The sequence below is a fragment of the Miniopterus natalensis genome, chromosome 17, assembly GCF_054644295.1.
Source record: "Miniopterus natalensis isolate mMinNat1 chromosome 17, mMinNat1.hap1, whole genome shotgun sequence".
Classification (NCBI taxonomy): Eukaryota; Metazoa; Chordata; class Mammalia; order Chiroptera; family Miniopteridae; genus Miniopterus; species Miniopterus natalensis.
The window spans coordinates 36,734,905-36,753,490 of record NC_142097.1 but is presented as its reverse complement, the minus strand read 5'-3'; the positions used below and the strand labels follow the sequence as shown (position 1 = coordinate 36,753,490).

The 18,586-nt window shown below is 46.8% G+C and overlaps 1 protein-coding gene across 1 annotated transcript in view; it reads left to right on the top strand.

The window, feature by feature from the left end:
• Positions 1-18,586, top strand: part of ERN1 (endoplasmic reticulum to nucleus signaling 1) — a 62,581-nt gene that overhangs the window by 30,655 nt on the left and 13,340 nt on the right. Inside the window, exons 3-10 of the mRNA XM_087826296.1 lie at positions 5,267-5,300; positions 6,311-6,383; positions 8,974-9,046; positions 11,118-11,240; positions 13,374-13,475; positions 14,311-14,572; positions 15,742-15,820; positions 16,823-16,988. Coding sequence (XP_087682422.1) covers positions 5,267-5,300; positions 6,311-6,383; positions 8,974-9,046; positions 11,118-11,240; positions 13,374-13,475; positions 14,311-14,572; positions 15,742-15,820; positions 16,823-16,988 — 912 coding nt within the window. The remainder of the gene's footprint in view (positions 1-5,266; positions 5,301-6,310; positions 6,384-8,973; positions 9,047-11,117; positions 11,241-13,373; positions 13,476-14,310; positions 14,573-15,741; positions 15,821-16,822; positions 16,989-18,586) is intronic.

The window sequence follows — 18,586 nt, the reverse complement described above, 5'->3', positions numbered from 1 at the left end:
CGCATATACCAGCTTTCTAAGCTCCTTTCTTTATCCCACACGGCATGGAACAGGGAAGCAAGCTGATGGTAGATGTCTGACATGTGCTTTTGAGATGTGTGTGGCAGCAGATAATTACTAATACTTGGGTTGTCCTCTTTCTCAGGAGGATCTTGACTATTGGTATGGGGAGGTTTACAGGGAGCACAAAGCAGTTGGGACTTCATGTGTGGTCTGTTGGTCCTTCAATAGCTTTCATAAGGGCTGGCTCTGAACATCTCAGATCCCTGCTAGAGGTGCACTTAGAAGGGGCTGGTTTGGAGACTTCTAACTGTGCCTGAGAGCTCAGTTGTACCCGGAGAAGTCTTACAGTCGGAGAAGAAGCAGGTTTTAAGCACCAGGTATGCAGAGGTCAGTAGGCGGTTGTGCTTTAAGAAAGAAGATCGGGGCGGACCAGTGCTCATCTAGATTTCTCCGGAGAAGCAGGGTGTTCTGGAAATATCAGTGCTCATCTGGGGAAGAGAAGGCAATGATCTTGTAAGGTTCCTTGAGCTCCAGTCAGATGGGCAGCCTGTTCTTGTGGCTTCTATAATCAAAGGGATCTTACTCCTTCCCACCTGGTTTCCCAGAATGGTGCAGATCAGAATTACCCAGCACGTGTTAAAAATGCAAATTCCCTGGCCCTACCTACCCAAGCAGCTCCCCGGGGAAGAACCTAGAAATCAACATTTTAAGAACTATGGATAACTTGTACATTGCTGGTGGAGATGTAAAAACATAGTACAACTGCTTTGGAGAACTGTTTGGCAGTTTCTTGTCAAATCTAGTATAAATTGTATGGCTCAGCCATTCTACTCCTGGGTATTTTCCCAACAGAAATGAAAATATAGGTCCAAACAAAGACTTGTACGTAAGTATATATGTTTATAGTATATAAATGTGCTATACTATACATGTTTCTAGCAGCTTTATTCACATTTTTCCAGCGCCAAACTAGAAATACCTAAATGCCCATCAACAGATAAACATATTGTGTTCTTTCCATACAGCGGAGTACTCCTTCCGCCATAAAAAAAAGAACAGAGTATGAGGCACACAACAATACGAATGTATTTCAAAACCACGAAGCAGAAAGAAAGAAACCAGACACAAAAGATTCCCCACTGTACGATTTCCATTTGTGAACTTTTAGAAAAAACACAGTGACTCTATCAGTGGTAAGGTGGGGTGGGAGTCAGGGGTATTGCATCCACAGGCGTGTGAGAAATGTTGGGGGGTGAAAATGATCTGTGTCTTGATTGTGAGGGTGGTTACCTGCATGTGTTTTTCCAGACTCATTGAACTACACATGTAAAGTGGATGCATTAGGGGAGAGAGGCGAGCGCGTGCTAAAGAAGGAAGCCTAAAGGTCGGTGTGTCGTTAGGGAGGGGAGGGGGCAGGACTGAAGATCCTGGGAGACGGGGTGCCGCTTGGGAGCCCTAGGTAGATGAGGGAGATACCCGTGAACATGAAGGTGAAGCCCACCCTCCGTTTTGTAGAGATGCGAAGGGAAGGTGGTGAGTTGGGCGCACTTGCAGGGTGAAGGGTGGGGAGTTGCAGAGCTCACTCTGCCCCGCACTTCCCCTGGGCCACTGGAGGCCGAGCCATGTGTGGGGAGAGGGGCCTCGGGGCCAGGAGGGAAGGTCTGGAACACCCACTGTGAGGAACAGGCAGCCGGGGCCAGCCAGGGAGGAGATACACTTATCTCCTGTGACTTGGGGCCCAGCTGGCCGCAGATGCACAGTGGTATCTCCAAGAGGGATTGCGGTGTGTTCCTCAGCAGTGCTTAGCGCCTGGGTGGAGGGAAGGGGGTTGCTGGGTAGATTCTGGGCTGAGAGGGGATAGAGCATAGCTGCTGGATTATTAGAAGTAATCAACAATGGATATCCAGGCTGGGCAGGAATAGAAACAGAAAGGAAACTTAACAAATATATTGAGCGCCTCCTATGTGCCAGGCATTGTTTTAGAGTTTTGGGATATAGCAGGCAACAAATGATGAATCCCAGACCTTACAAAGTTTACAGTAGCTAGAGTTAGACAGTAAATAAAATATATGAAACTATACTTCAGAGGTGCTAAGTGTCATGGAGAAAAATTAAGCAGGGAAGAGGGTGGGCATCCTGGGGAGTAGGAGGTAGTCATGGAAGACCTCTCTGGGATGGTGACATTTGATCAAAGACCTAGGCAGAGGAAACAGCAAATGCAAAGGCCCTGTGGCAGGGGCACACTTGGCAGTATTCGAGGAATACGGGGAGGCCAGCACTTCCTTTGGAGATAAAAATACTTAAATGTTTACCCTTATGAACTATTTTGAGTCATTTCTATCTCAAGTTAAACAAGAGCAATGAGTGTCCCATAATCTCACGCAGGTCCCTCTAAGTATAAAGGTTGTACCTTTTCAGGCCTGACCCGCCAGGGGAATCAAGTTGAGCCCCGTGGCTGCTCCTAGGGCAGCACAGAACAGGTTTGTTTCTTCCTGTGTTAATCCGGGAGACCAATCACTAATTTCAGGTAGTTAGCCTTTTTTTTTCTCTCTTCTGATATTTTTACCTTTACCTGATATCCCTACTTTCACCTGGAATAATACCGGTTTTCACACTTGTGAAGTAACCCCCCTTTTTTTCCTTCTAGAAGTAAAACAGCTTTATCCCTATCAGTCTCCACATAGATAGAGTGGCTTGTTTGGTAGCAGCGTTTGTTTATATTCTTATAGTTAGGCCGGGTTTCTTTTCTCATGACTGGATTTTTTTTTTTTTTTTTTTCAGAAAAAAGAATCTTACCTGATACCAGTTCCCATTATGAAATCAAAAACAACCACCTTTTCATGTTGGGCTTTCATTGCGTGTTTTCAGATGGTGCTCTTTGCTTTTATTTTGCTGGCATTCCCAATATTTTTATCTTTAACCTGTTGCATTACGGAAAATGTCAAGCTTACGTAGAGAGAACAGTCACGTAACTGCCCCATGTTGTCACTTTCATCTTTAAATTGTTATCGACAGGCTACCATTTTTTGTATGTCTCCCATACAATTTTTTCTGTAGTATTTTAAAGCAGATCTCAAATTCAAATGATTTTTTTTTTTAAGAAAAAGAAAGCAGCCGTTTGCTCACCTCTGGGAGAGCTGTCTTAATAGTTGTGCGGTTGGGTGGCCTAGAGCTCTGCAGGTGTTTATTCCCGGACCTTATTTTACTGAGCGGGTGGGAATGCTGAGATGGCCCGAAGGTCCTCATGCTGGAATGCGTGCCCTCCTAAGCCTAGAAATCAGCATGGCTCTCAAACAATGGTGTAGTTGTCACACTGATCCTTTCCTGGCTCCTGCCCATGACAGCCTGTGGCTTAACTGGGACCTCTGTGGTGCGGGGCATTTTAGGACCTGAGGCCTCAGTGTCAGGCGACCAGTGGATAAAGCTCTAGAAAACCAGGAAAATCTTGCCCTGAGAGTGAGCAATCGCTGTAAAACAAAGATAAGCTTATGAACAGGAATCGCAATCCTGTTGGTCTCCATGTCTTGTTTCTGGTGACTTGCTAGAGTTGGGCAGGGTCCTCTTCCTGTGAAACAAACCAGAAGGATGCCCTCTGGACCGCTGTGTTTCCATTCCTGCTTTTCCTGGCCTGCCGAGCTGCAGGCTGCTGAAGCCCCCGGGCTGTAAACTGCCCCTCGAGTGTTTCAGCGGGTTGAGTGCTTGGGCCCTGATTTCCTGGCTCTTGCATCAGTCTGTTTGTGAGCCTATGGAGAGGTGATTAATGGGAATGACAAACTTGAGCTTATTGACCGGAAGTTTCTCCTGTTTCCTAAAATGTTTTTGCTTTAATGAATTGTTTGTTTGCTGCCCACGGACCACACAGGTCGGTGTGTGTACCTCTGTTGTTGTGAACACCATATGCCTTCATGTGGGAGCTGGGTTTGTAAAGCAAAGTCAACATTTGATAAGGCTTGAAAGAGCTTTCTCTGACAGCCCCAACCGACTGGGAGAGTTACAGCTGCCTGTCACCATAGGCAGAGCCGGGGAGCTGGAACTCTGTGTCCAGAATCACATCACAGTAATTGCCGCCCTCGCCCCCAGCTTTGAAGTTGTACGGCCCATGGGGTTTTCGATTGCTAGAAATACCGCGTTACTGGGCCATGTCATGCCTGTGGATTTTAGCCCTGTCGCAGCACTGCTGTCAGTGTCCTCTCAGCCCCACCACCATCCAGCCCAAGGAATCAGGAGCGTCCTCTGGAATGTGCCCAGGAGAATCTAGGGAAGGGGAAATTCTGCCCTTTTGGCAACCAAATATAACATTGACCTATTTAGAGAAAACTTTTTCCCCAATTTAAAAAATAATGCCTACTTTTGTAGAAATTTGGGGAAATAGAGAAAAGGTGGGGGAGTCACTTACATTTCCAACAGAGATAACTTACAATTTGCATTCTTTGCCTCTGCATCTTTTTTTTTTTTTTTATGTGCACTGAAGATGTTCTCCTTAGCTGCATTAATACTCTATGTACAATATTATCTTCTCTCTGGAACATAATAGTGTAAAGATTTGTACGTGTTTTAAAATTTTATAAGCCCTTAAGAGCCCTCATTTTCTGCCAGGTGGACATTTCATAATTTAACCGTGTTCTTGAATAGTTAGGTCATTTGTAATGCTTCCATGAGCATCTTTGTACAGAAAGCACTTTCTATATTTTGTGTTATTTTTACACTAGACTTTATAGAACTGGAATTAACAGATCAAAGAGAATCAGGAGAACGAACCCTTGAAGGCTCTAACATTGCCATTTTGCTGCCCCAGAAGGGTGCACCCACTTCCCATCCAGCCAAATTCTCATCAACAGCAGAATCGATCCTTAAGCCTCAGTTCTGCTTTTCCTAATGGGCATATCTAGTACCACTCCAAGTATTTGGCAAGGTGATGATTTAGATTTTAAAAGTCCTTGATGTGTCAGACAGTGACTCTGTGACCCACCGTCCACAGTGGGCTGTGACTGGTTCTCCCTTCTCCGTCCCTCCCCCAAGTTATTTGCACGTTTCTTGACAGCAGTTCCATTCTGCTGTCAGCTCTCTCTCCAGTCTCAGTGACAATCAGAAGAGCTTATATTTGTGTCTGGGTGTGTGCGTTTTCTAAAGTGCCTTCATGCACACTATCTCACATAAGTAAGTTTAAGTTGTCGGTACAACTTGTGAATTGGCCCAGGGACCTCTCCAGGAATCTTGACATTTTAGAGTCTATCTAATGATGCCTTTTTGTTCTTTCACACAGATCCAGTTCTGCAGGTTCCAACGCATGTTGAAGAGTAAGTTTTCCAATCTGCTCCAGTACTTCCATCATTTTCTGTATTACTCAATATTTGTGAAGCTAGCTACTGGGAGTACATATGCTTAAGTTTAAGGTACAGTGAGAATGATTGAGGCAGAAAAAGTCTTACAGGTGCTACGATAGAAGTCTGTCTTGGGAGAGGGTAGCCAGTTCCTTTGGGAGGGAGTCAGTTGCATTATGGGGGAGGAAGGCAATGGTATTAAAAAAAGGCTTATTTGAGATGGAACCTAAGTTGAGTTTTGGACTTAAGCTTCCAAAGTCCTCTGGAAGGCCTAAGGGTTTAAATCTCTCCCTCTTACTGTGTTAACCAGGGAGAGGAAATAGGAGCGTAACCTGCTACTAGAGTGTGTTCGTTAGAATAAAAGTGGGAGGGCACCTGTGAGAGCCTCAGAGGATTCTGCGGGGGTTTCTGCATGACCAGGTGTAGTCTTTAGCACGTTAACTCTACCAAAGACCACCCCACATCTGCTTCCTGGGAAGCTACTGGCCGAGAGACCTTTTTCTATGTCCTCGGTAGGTTCTTTTTGATGTCAAGCTTTCAAAGTCTGCTTTTATTGCCTCTGGTTTAAAGATAAATGTTTGTTGAACTCTAAAGGTACATTTGTTCTGCCTGTTTATGGACCACGCTATTAGGTACTAATTGTTGAAGTTCTGTACACAGTCGACTTGGAAGCTGAAAAGCAGACCCACTGGGTCCTTTTCACTTATTTCACCTTCCTCCAGAGTGCTTTGACCCAATGAAGATTTACTCTTCTATGATGTCGTACAATTTTTCCTTTGCAGGTTGCTTTTTTCTACTCAAGTATAGTGCAAACCACTGTAGGGATATGTTGTTTGTGGCTAAAAGAAAAAGCAGTGGGTGGAAATGGCTTATCAATGCGCACATCCCGTTTTCCCCCTACCCCGTCCTGGCTTTCCATGGCTTTGATCATTTGTTCTGTGCCCTGGGCTACAATTCATCACTGATACTCACTGCTTAATTTCTAGGCCTGCCTTCCTCCCGGATCCCAACGATGGCAGCCTGTATACCCTCGGGGGCAAGAATAACGAAGGCCTGACGGTGAGTGTATTTGCTTTTGTGTAGTCCAGAGGTCCTAGACCACAGATCCTTCACTTTCGCACACAGATCTCCTGAGAGGCAGGCCACAGTGTATTCCCAATACCCACATCCAACGAAGTCCTCATATTCAGAATATACAAGCTGGGGCAAAAGTAGGGTTACAGTTCATATGGAAAATAATACAATCATTAATCAGTAATAATACAAGAATAAATTGTTTCCCATACCCATGACTATAAACCTATTTTTGCCCACCCTGTATAAAGAAACTCAAGGATTATTTTAAAAAGTCAACCCAGTAGAAAAATGGCAAAAGAGGATACCCAAATGGTCAATAACCATATGGGAAGGCACTCGCTTCATTAGTCAGTAGGGAAATGTAAATAAAAATCATAGTGTCATGCTACTTCCCACTCATTAGAGTGGCTAGAATAGGAAAAGTGGGAAAAGAAAACAGGTATGGGGGCGTCAAAGCAACCCGAACCCCCGAGATGCTGGTGGAAGTGCAGGTCAGTGCAGCCAGTTTGGAAAACTGTTCAGTAGTATCTGTTACAGCCCTGTCGCCCAGTAATCCCCTCCTGGGTTATATACCCAGCAGAAATGCGTGTATGTGTTCGCCAAAAGACAGGTACCTGAATATACTGCATGGCACTATTTATAATAACCAAGAACTGAAAATTACATAAATAGCATGAAGAGTGGACGGGATAAATTACAGAATCATATACAGTTTAATAGTCTACACCAATGAGAATAGCCTGTGACGTGGATGAATCTTGCCAGCTTAAGGTTGGACAAAAGATGGCAAACAGAGTCTATGCAGTAAAGGATTCATTTCTATAAAGCTCAGATGGTAAAAAGTAGTCTCTGATGTTTGGAAATTAGGATGATTACCCTGGGGGGGGGAGGGTCATGATTGGAAGAGAGGGCGAGAGGGGCTCTCCCAGTGCTGGAGATGTTCTGTTCTCTCTCTCAGTGCTGGTTACATGGGTGCGTTCACATTGTAAATTGCACCGAGCCGGACACTTCCATGGGCTTTCTGTTTGTAAGTTCTGCTTCAGTGGAAAGTTTAAAAAACGTCTAAGGTGCAGCCAAGTTGAGAACCACTGGTCTAGACTGTAGGTGGCTTATGAGCTCTAATTTGGGTATTTTAAAATTATTCGATGAATACCTGTGACTGGAACAGGTGGGAGAAGGGCAGGCCTTGTGTAGATGGAGGTGTGTGTGTTTCACCTTCAACATTTCTCTCCACATCACTAGAGCCTCCATTGCTGAAGCACTTTGTTAGCCAGAAACTGGGTGGAGTGATTTGTATACACTGTCTCATTTGAACTTCTAAGCAGGCCTCTGGGATGTCAGTGTTGCCCCCATGTTAGAGGAGTAAAAACTGTGCCTGGGGAGATGAAGGATGGTGCCCAAGGCCAAGGCTTCAAGTGTTGGACTTGGGACTTGAAGAGCTCTATAACTTCCAGAGGATGCTCTGACCACCGCCCCACGTGCCTTCCTGCGTTGTGGTTTAGCAGCTCCAGGAATGACGTGGTTTCCAGCCCAGGCCCTGAATCTGGAGGCTCAGCAGATGCACGGGACTCAGACTGGAAGGCTTACAGTGACTTTCTAATTCTCAGAAACATCTGGCAGAAGCCCAGTCATTACAGCCCCTCTGTGGCATTTTTCCTCTTCTAAGGCTTAGCTTAAATGTTGGGATGATGGGGAAATCCAAATGATTAATTACTTAAAGTTCTGTTTCTTGAAGCAAGAGAGAAATTGTTTCCTTCGTAGAGAAAAAGGTGGCAGTGTAGTAGGAGCAGGTATCTGTAGAACGGTTTCAAGAACACAGAATGTTCCAAAAATAAAGCATACTGAAACAAACAGCACCAGAAGGGCTGTCAGATGTCAGCTGTAGGCTCAGAAGAATCGGTTTTATGATGAAATGCAGTTGAAACATGTGGATTCCTTTGTTTCTTTTCCTGGCACCTACCATAACTTCCCTTTAATACAAAGGTTCGATTTTCTTGTTTCTCAGTGGAGAATTACTTCCTGAAGAAAACATGAAAACTTTTCCTCTTCAGGCTCCTGTGTGCCCACATAGTGATGACTTTTTTTTCCTCAAAGCTTCAGCTGGGCACTGAGATTGCTGCTCTTCAGAATTAATCTCGTGGCTCACTCTCACTCTGAAAAGTCTACTCAGTCTAGCTGGCTCTGGGTCAGTTTTCCAGGACGGGGGAATTCTCCCTGCCCCCCTTAGAATTTCAGATTGTGTAACTCTCCATATTTGTGTTAGTCTTTTCAAAAAAGGTTTGTGTCGTCCTCAGAAGTGCTCTGGGAAAGAGACTCTGAGGGGCCCAGGGAGTAAAGGAGTTAGTGTTTATGGTGCCAGCGACCTGGGAGCCGAGGCTTGTCCAAAATGCATCTGGAAGCCTGGGGCACCCCTTCTCCTTGGTTTCCAGTTAGGAAAACTCCCATCTACCATCAACAGGGCTTCTCTCTTTTTAGCAGAATTGGGTAACAGATACATAGTGTGCCATAAAATTGTGATAATTGCATAAGACTTGGTTGACTTATTTTTCCCTTTGCCTTTTTTTTTTTTAAGAAACTTCCCTTTACCATCCCAGAGTTGGTACAGGCATCCCCATGCCGAAGTTCAGACGGGATTCTCTACATGGGTAAGAGTTCCTGTTTTCTGCACTGAAACTCAGAGCTCTTTGGAAAGGAGCCCCAGGATCTAGGAAAGTGGTCCCTGAGAGAGAGGTGTGCAGTCCCTCCCTCACCAGCCCTTCTGGGAAAGGTCTTTCTTGCCTTGGTGGGGCTTGTTCATTCCAGGATCAGCTGAACAATTAAGAAAGGGTTCCCCCCACTTGGGAACAGACTTGACACCATTAATATGGTTACTCATTTAACAAGCTTTTAGCTGCTGTGTTGACCTACCCCTGCGATTTAAAGATTGCAACATACCCAGAAGCGATTGGATGAAATTTTAAGTGAATACAATAGTCTGAGCCAAGAAAGGGAAGCCAGGCTCTTGCCTATTAATTATAGGGCTTTCTTCATACTTCCTGCTATCAGAATATTAGATAAAAACTGCACTTAACAGCTTGCCTAGATAAGCTGCCTTCATACCCACAGGGGTCACATCTTCCAAAGCATAGGATCACCTGCTTTCCTCTTACCATGTTGCTGCCAGAATGTCAATAAAAATGCATTTGTAACACAAAGGAGAGCTGTATTTATCTTGAAATCGTAGTAGTAATAATATCCTGTATTTATACACCAGTTTCGGGAGGAACTGAAAGTGCTTAGTGCCTATTCATGACTCGGGAGTTGTCTGTGTGTTTCTGGGCCTCAAGTGCAGGCCGAATCTTAAGTTTTTGCTAGGGACCCAGGCTCTGGCTTCCTTCCACACCTTCAGAATGAGGACCCCCTCCCCTCTCAGCCGAGGAAATTGGAGGAAGTTCTCTCTGCGCCATGCCCCAGGCCCACCTGAGCACCTTCTGACCATCTGTTCTGATCACTGTTCTCTGTTTGGTCTTCCAGCTCTTGCCAGGGATTCATCGCTTATGGAGCATTTAGGATATTGTGGTTCCGTCCTCTTTGTGTGGTGCCTCTTAAGTGAGCTCATTACGCATATTTATAAGTGTGGCAGTTGCCCAATCCATCCATTAAAGTGGTAGCGGGGTTATGGAGACCATAATGGTCCTCAAAGTAACCAGAGAGGTGCCATGCCAGATGGAAAGGGATCATGGTCACAGCTGTTGGGTGATATTTTCACTCTTCAGCTCTTTTTCAAATTAAGATTTGTTGCTGAGAACAGAAAGTTATGACCCGTGGACAAGTTTCACACATGTGGACTTGGCACGATGCTGCATCTGTTAGAGCCAAGTGTGGCCTTAGCGAATTCGAATGTCCTGTGCTCTCCCAGGCAATTCAGTACTCCGCTTCCAAGAGTCCTTTGAAATAGGAAACTTGGCCAGTAAGTTAGGAAGATACAAGTGATCAGAGGCCACACCTTACAAAACAGAAATGCCCAGGTCACGGTGAATGTGTTCGCCATCAGATGGGAGGCCGTGCTGCGGGCTCACCGCTACCATGATGCTCTGGTGTATGTACCATAGATGCACACCTTTGAGTTTTCTGAAGTGCTGTTTGGCTGTGCTGTCCACTGTTCATACCTTTCAATCAGCTGACCGAGCTGAGAGGTGTAGCCTGTGGCTGGGGAGTAACTTCCTGGCTGGGACAGGGGCTGAGATAACGTTGGCCTCATTAGCACCATGAAGCCGACTCCACTGCCCAGGTACCACCTAGTGAGAGTTATAGGTAGTAACTGTGCATCCTCTTTACATGATAGCTCCATAGTAGGGCTGCTGAGATATATGCATGATGATTACGAGAGAGACGAACTCCTGGGCACATTTCTGGGTTTATGTAGATCCTAGTCTGTGGGAAAAGGATTGCCCTTTGTAGGCCGGGCTTGGAATATTTAAGGCCACTAATCAAAGCAACACAATAGGAGCTACTAGGTTTGGAGAAATTTTGATACATGATTAGGTTATTGAATTTTTATTAGACCCAGTGGCCCAAGAAGTTTTATTGTCTCGGAGCAGGGTGACAAGGTAATGTATGATGTCGTGAGAATTTCAGGCCTCTCAGCACAGAGGACATATTGGGCCGCTGCCTTGGCAGTGATATTTTTCCATATAGGATGAGTGTAAACCACAGTGTGTCCTTGTGTTGTTTCAGGTAAAAAGCAGGACATTTGGTATGTCATTGACCTTCTGACCGGGGAGAAGCAGCAGACTTTGTCATCGGCCTTTGCAGATAGCCTCTGCCCTTCAACCTCTCTTCTGTATCTTGGGCGAACAGGTAAGAGGAACCTTTTGTCGTGTGCAAACCTGCCTGTTTCCAGAAAGGACCTGAAGTAGCCTCCCCACAGGCCTCTGCCTCTGGGCTTCATTCTCAAGAAGGTGGCCAGAGCTGTCTTCTCCAACACAGATTTTACCACATGGTTCCCCTTTCTCAGACCCGCTGTGGCTCCCCATTGCCTGAGGATTACAGTCCCATCTGTGCGCAGCCCACAAAGCCCGGGTGATGCGGCTGTTGCCTCCTCCCGCACTGCATTTCCCTCATTTCAGCATTTTCCAGTCAAGATGAACTACCTGCAGCTCCCAGAATAAGCAGCGGTATTTTTAAAAACTTGGAATAGTGGGTCCCTCTCTACCGGTGTGCACATTTTTACCTGTCTGGCCAGTGTCCTGTCTCCCCCACATTGTGCTCCAAAGGCACCCTGTGTGTGAGGCCCCTTCCTCACCTCCCGGCCCCGCCCAGGGCAGCAGCTCTTTCACCCTCAGGGCACACAGTGTGGGCCTGTTCCAACCTCCGTCACCGGCCCTTTAAGGCATCAGCACCATGCTCCTCACCCCATCATATCCTGTCACCTCTCTTTTTGGCCTCACCTTTCTTTTCATACCTGTCACTACATGTTTCTAAATCGTATTTGCCTGTTTTTCTGCCTTCCCCACTACATGACCAGCTTCCCGAGGGCAGGACTTGGTTTTGCCACCGGCCGTACCTGCACACGGGACACCTGGAGCATGTGTTCAGGTTGTCCTGCTCTGAAGGCCCGGCAGGGGCCTTGATCAGGGCCCGGTCTCACCCCCTGGGGTTGGTTCCCTAATACACTGTTTTCAGCAGCTCTTGGTCCTGTCCTCTGAGGAATCCTTTCTTTCCCATAAGAGGTGCTTGGTGTTTTGTAGCTTTCTCAGCCTGTTTCGTATCCATTGAAAGTTGGGGGTTAGAGGCGTTTGAGCTTTTGTTTTCCATTTTGACTGTCTCTGGTTCTTTTAGTCCATGCTGATATTACTCCTTTTAAAACTCTGTGGACTTTGCAGGGGTCAAATTATAGTCTATTCTGTTAGGTTAAAGCCATACCCACAAATCTCTCTACTTTGTGCTGTGGACAACACTCATGGTCCTCAGAACCCTCTTACCTAGCAGAGGGTCTATGAAATACTGCCTCAATAGAGCAGAAGGTCTATGAAGTACCACCTTAAATCTTTCTGAGGTCTCAAAGAAGGGTCTTACTGTCTAACCTTTTTTTTGTCGTTAATTGATTTTTAGAGAGAGAGAAACATGGATTTGTTGTTCCACTTAGTTGTGCGTTCATTGGTTGCTGCTTGTATGTGCTCCATCTGGGAATCGAACCTGCAACCTTGCCAGGGCTAACTGCCTCACCCTTATTTGATCTTGACCCAGAGGCCATTTTTTTACTGGTATCACCCTGGAATTTATCTTTGCCCTAAGGCCATTTTTTACATTGAAAACCTTTTTCAGCTGGGATGTCAGTCCCTAACCCTTTATATTTCCTCTCTATTCAGCTTGAAAAGCAAATTGTTTCTTCCTTAGCTTATCTGTCTTGCATTATCTCATGTGCAGCTGAGAGAAACCGTGCAGCACTTTCTGCATTCTGCCCGGAAATCTCTCTGGCCAGATCCACAAGTTCATTAGGTAATGGTGTCACCACCACATAACCTGGGTCACCCCTTTCCAGCTTCCAGGAGCAGTTTTCTTACTACTCTTTCTCCATGTTAACCTTCCAGCCTCCATCTGCCACCTGGTCCCAGTCAGTGCCACATGTTTTAGGTTTCTGTTATGGCACCTTCCCCCTTTTAGGTACCAGTTTCTCACATCATCTATCTGTTGCTATACAATAAACCACCCCAAAACTTGTGTGGCATAAAACAGTACTGTGATATCGCTCCTGATTCTGTGAATCGTGAGTTCAAGGGCTCAGCAGGGGTGGCTCACTTGCTCCACATGCTGCCAGCTGGGTTCAGTCATGTAGCTGGGACTTTAGTTCTCCACGTGGCCTTTTCTCTTTCCACGTGGGTGGCCTGGGCTCTTTTGCAGGCAGTTTAGGGAGGATTTGTCTGTTGTGAGGTCAGCACCTCAGTAGGTGCTGTGACCCCTCCGGGTAACGGGCCGGTGTGTGTTCCCCAGAATACACCATCACCATGTATGACACCAAGACCCGAGAGCTCCGGTGGAATGCCACCTACTTCGACTACGCAGCCTCGCTGCCAGAGGACGACATGGACTACAGTAAGTGCTCCAGGCCGCTTTGCAAGGGTGGGTGGTCCTTGTGACCAGGAGAGAAAGGCCACTCCAGGAGAAAAGCTGGATTTTCTTGTAAGGCACTCTTGGTCACCAGGTTCTGGACTTTCCATGGACTTAGAGTATATATTTCAACAGGCAGTGCTGAAGGCAAGTCCTGGTGAGAAGTGGGGAGGGGAACTGAGTAAAATGGTAGCAAGTAAGCCTGAAATGAGGGGGTCACACTCTGTGGAGTTCCTCTGTGTCACAGAAGGAACTTGCTAGAAGCCCAGTGGGAAGCAGAATTAAACGTCACCTTGTGACATTAACACCTCACTGCTTACACGTGGCTGGTTCATCCTGTAGTTATTTCTCTAGTAAACATCCCCCCAACTCAAATGAAAACTAAAAACCGATTTTGCCAACTTAGCACTGGTATCCGGTAAGTCTGACAGAAATCTACTCTGTGGTCAGATGTGATCAGCCCTGACTTTGAGCTTGATCAGTAGATTTGAAATGATTGCTGTCCAATGCATCTCCATTGGCTCCGTTTTGCTCAGTATTTTCTCTTCCTAGTCGAATTAAATACTAATGAATGTCTCCGGTAACTCACCTTCCAGAGAGTGATCCTGTCTAACCTTTTACAAACCAGGCAGCTCTCAGGGTGCTGACATGGTAGGGCCTGAGCGAGTTCATTGGAAACAAGTGAAACTGTTTGGGGAGATGTGAGAATGCTCCAGAGGACTCGTTTCCTCTAGCTGAGTGCAGCTTGCCAGGACAGTAGAGGATGTGGTTGCAAGACCGGGCGAGACTCGACATGGCTTTGTTTATCTGATCTGTGTAGAGATGTCCCATTTTGTGTCCAATGGCGATGGGCTGGTGGTGACTGTGGACAGCGAGTCTGGCGATGTCCTGTGGATCCAAAACTATGCTTCCCCCGTGGTGGCCTTTTATGTCTGGCAGCGGGAGGGGCTGAGGAAGGTGATGCACATCAACGTCGCCGTGGAGACCCTGCGCTACCTGACCTTCATGTCGGGGGAGGTGGGGCGCATCACCAAGTGGAAGTACCCCTTCCCCAAGGAGACGGAGGCCAAGAGCAAGCTGACGTGAGTTGGGGAACTCGGGGCAGAAGAGGGCCACTGGGATCCTGACATTCTGGTCCTGCTGTGGCATGGCACAGCACACGCTGCGGGCCAGGGCTCAGGCGATGTCTCCAAGACTGGCTCACTTGGAAACCCCAGAATTTAAGAACTGGGGGCGGGGGACTGGACGCTTCAGAATTCTTGAATATTAAATGAATTAAAACTATGGGTGGGGATAGGAAAGAGACAGCTAGTATTCACAGTATAATTTGGGTATTAGGTGCCACAGTATCAGGTGGTGGGAATATAAGAGATATTTTTCAACTTTCTCTATTTTCTAAATTTTTACTCTAATTTATATTTGTTTTAAAAATCAGGCAAACAGTGTTATGGTGTGTGTGTCTAAGACTCTGGGCTTGTCTCCATTCCCACCTGTTAATAGGCCACTCAGTCTTGCTGAGCCTCAGTTATCCACTTTAGAGAGCTGTTGGAGAAGATCAGATAAAATAATATGCATGAATGTGTTCTCTAAATTATGCGCCACCATTCAAATGTATAGTATTTGTTGAGAGAGGTTTCCAGAATTGAGTAGACAACCAGCCCTAAACTGGCTACTTATACTAACCAGAGGGTCTGTCACTACAGACAGCCAAAGCACACCCCATCCTTGATGGCCCAGACAGGACCGAACCACCCAGCGAGGGACAGGATGTCTCACCCCATTTGGAATTTTTGTGTGCAATCCTTTGCTTTAGGCTTCAGATTAGAGCAGTTGGCTGTTTCTCAGGGCTTCTGTAGACCCTCTAGACATCTTAAGAATCCCAGAACAGAATGGTGGTGATTCTGGTGTCAGCCTGGTTGTCAAAGCGTGATGCCAGCGCCATCTTAGAGGCTTTGCAGTGGTCACAAGCATTCAGTCTCTCCAGGTGATCACTGTATATAGTCCTTCCTGCAGGCCATGGTGGGGATGGTGAGTACAGCCCTGCCCTTTGCACACGAGGAGACCAGGGCAGTGAGGAACAGCTGGGGCCTGCAGTCCCGATCTCCTGGCTCTCCAGGCAGAAGTCTTGCCTTCGCACCCCCAGAGTGCTTAGGAGCGAATCTGGTTATTCTGGGTGGTATTTGGGGCTGTAATTCTCTCCCAAAAGCCCAGAATTGGAAGAACTAGAATGTACATATCTGTTTTCTCCCAGGCCCACCCTGTATGTTGGGAAATACTCTACTAGCCTCTACGCCTCCCCCTCAATGGTCCATGAGGGGGTTGCCGTTGTGGTAAGTCCACTATGGGGGGAGGGGAGGCTCACAGATACAGCCTCCTAACTGTTCCTGTTCCATTTTCACGAAGAATGACTTTGAATCCTACATAAACATCCTGTTGGTGGCACAGATCTTAGATCCTCAAAAACAGTTCCTACACATACCACCTTCTACTTTTGAGGAGAGCTTAATGACAAAAACAGCTTGCTAGGCCCAGGAAGCTCTGGTCATTCCCCTTGGCTTTCGTGGTCATGTCTAAGTGACCCGGCTGGCGTTCACAGCCCTCCTCGATCCAGTCCTGTGGTGCCCTTCCTCCAACCCAATGCCTCTTCTCGCTGATCTCGGAAGTTCCGTGGTTCTTGTTCATCTCTCTCGGGCCACGCCTCACACTCCCAGCCCCCGCCCCCTTCCTTTTCCTCCTTTTGTGACCTATCCAAGCCTCCTGGGCTCTCACCAGCCCACCTCCAGTGCACTGTCTCTGGGCGTCAGAAGCCTCATGATCCTGGCTGCTTATTTGGCCCTTACGGTGTCTGAGCCGTGTGGTTGGCATGTCTCATCTTCCCAGTGAGTTGAGTTGGTCAGCTGCTCCTGTGAGCAGGGCAGCGCCGGTCTCATTGAGGTCCAGCAATGCCCGATCCAGCAGCGGGCTCGTGGCTAGAGCTTACTCCACCCTCGTCTGGTGCATCGATTGCAGATTGCTAGATGCCCTGGCATCCTCCCTCACTTAGACTGCTTCTCGCAGTAGCCGCTTGGAACCCCACACACACCCTGTTCCCAGTTCCCAGACAAAAGAATTTGAAAGACAGCACATGTTAAAGACAGCACAACATTGTCACATCCAGAGGAAGGAGCCTCCCCTGCCCAGTCTTACAGCCTTTGTGTCTTGCTCTGACTGTCCTGGACCAGCCCCACCTGGAGGTATGACAGTCTCTTAGGTGCTTAGGACAGTCACAGGGAAGGTGGTCTGCTCATCTGCAAGGGCTGCCCCCAGGCCTCACTTCAGTTCTGTCTCCACAGCCCCGAGGCAGCACTCTTCCTTTGCTGGAAGGGCCGCAGACTGACGGTGTCACTATTGGGGACAAAGGGGAGTGTGTGATCACACCCAGCACTGACCTAAAGTTTAACGCTGGGCTCAAAGGGAAGAACAAGCTCAACTACTTGAGGAACTACTGGCTCCTGATCGGTGAGTTGGTTTCCCTATGCGTTAGTCATGTGCTGCCTCCTAGTGGGCAGATCCTACCTTGCTAATTACAGTTAACTGCATTGTGCTCTGTTCATGTCCTAGTTGCTCTTTCAGACCTTGAACTTTTTTACCCCTAAGGGAAATAAACAGGGTACCTGTGTTGCCAAGTCAGTTCTCAAAAATTGTTTAATATTCCAAAACTCAGCCACTAAGTAGTATAGTCATGTGTTGCTTAACAACGGGGATACTGTCTGAGAAATGCGTCGTTAGGCGATGTCATTTTGCAAACATCCCAGAGTGTTATTACACAAACCTACATGATACAACCTACTACACACTAGCCTATATGGTATAAACGTACTCCTCCTAGGCTACAGGCCTCTACAGCATGTTACTGCACAAAACAACACAAGATTAAATCAAGCACGAGAAAAAATGGTGCAAACAGGAGGCACAGTAAACACGAGGTATATGAGGCTGCTACCGGCATAACGTGGAACACTGTTTGACAGCAAACTTCCCTTTATAAGTAGAAAGAGAACACTCTAAAGTAACAACAAAAAGTACAGTATAGTAAACACATAACCCAGTAACATAGATGTTTATTATCAAGTATTTGTACTGTACCTAATTATATGTGCAGTACTTTTATACGACCGGCAGTGCAGGTTTGTTTACTCCAGCAACACCGCAAACTAGTGAGTTATAGGTTGTGCTATGACGTCATGATGGCAACGTCGCTAGGCAATAGAAATTTTTCAGCTCTATTATAATCTTATGGGACCATTGTCATATATGTAGTCCATCATTGACCAAAATGTCATTACTCAGCACATGACTGTAATGTAAACTTTGGGCAGTCATCTGACACATCGAATGTCTGTAGTGTACCAGGCATTGGCACTGAGCACTTTAGAATGCATTTCCTTTTTTTTTTTTTTTTCACAACAGCCCTGTGTGAGGCAGGCATCCTTGTTACTTCCATTTATAGTTAAGGAAACCGGAGCAATTTCTATTCACTTGGAGTGGGTGTGGGTGTGGGAGAGGTGGGGGGAGGAGAGGGTTGAAGACCAGTAGGGACTGAGGATGGTGAAGAGTTAGTGGCTGGACCTGGGTCAGGGAGCCATGGCAGAAATCCTGCGGGGGGGGGATCATTTTCCCTTCTCTTCTGCTCTCAGCCAGCCAGATAAGAAATCGAGATGACACCCAAAGGCAGTGAGTGTGATAAGTGAAGGCAGAGGTGAGAGGAGCTGTGTCTCTGGCAAGTGTCCCAAGTAATTACAGTAGGACAGTTTTCATGAACCTGAGTTGCCTGTCCTGGTCTCCCACCCCAGTTCTGAGAGGTGGGTCTGCAGGATGGGCGGGGAGGCCACAGGAGGGAAGTGGGGGGTGCCAGAGTGCACAGGGGCTTGGAGGCTGGGTCTGCCCAGCAGTGGAACTGGGTGTGGAGAGAGGAAACTGGGTACTCGAGCCCTGATCATTCCCTTTGTAGCTGTCCAGCTCTCATTCTTCTGTGTTCATCCTGACTCCTTTTAGCCATTTTTCTTTCAGTTATTTTTACTAAATAATGGGCAAAGGAGATCGCAAAATGATTCTAT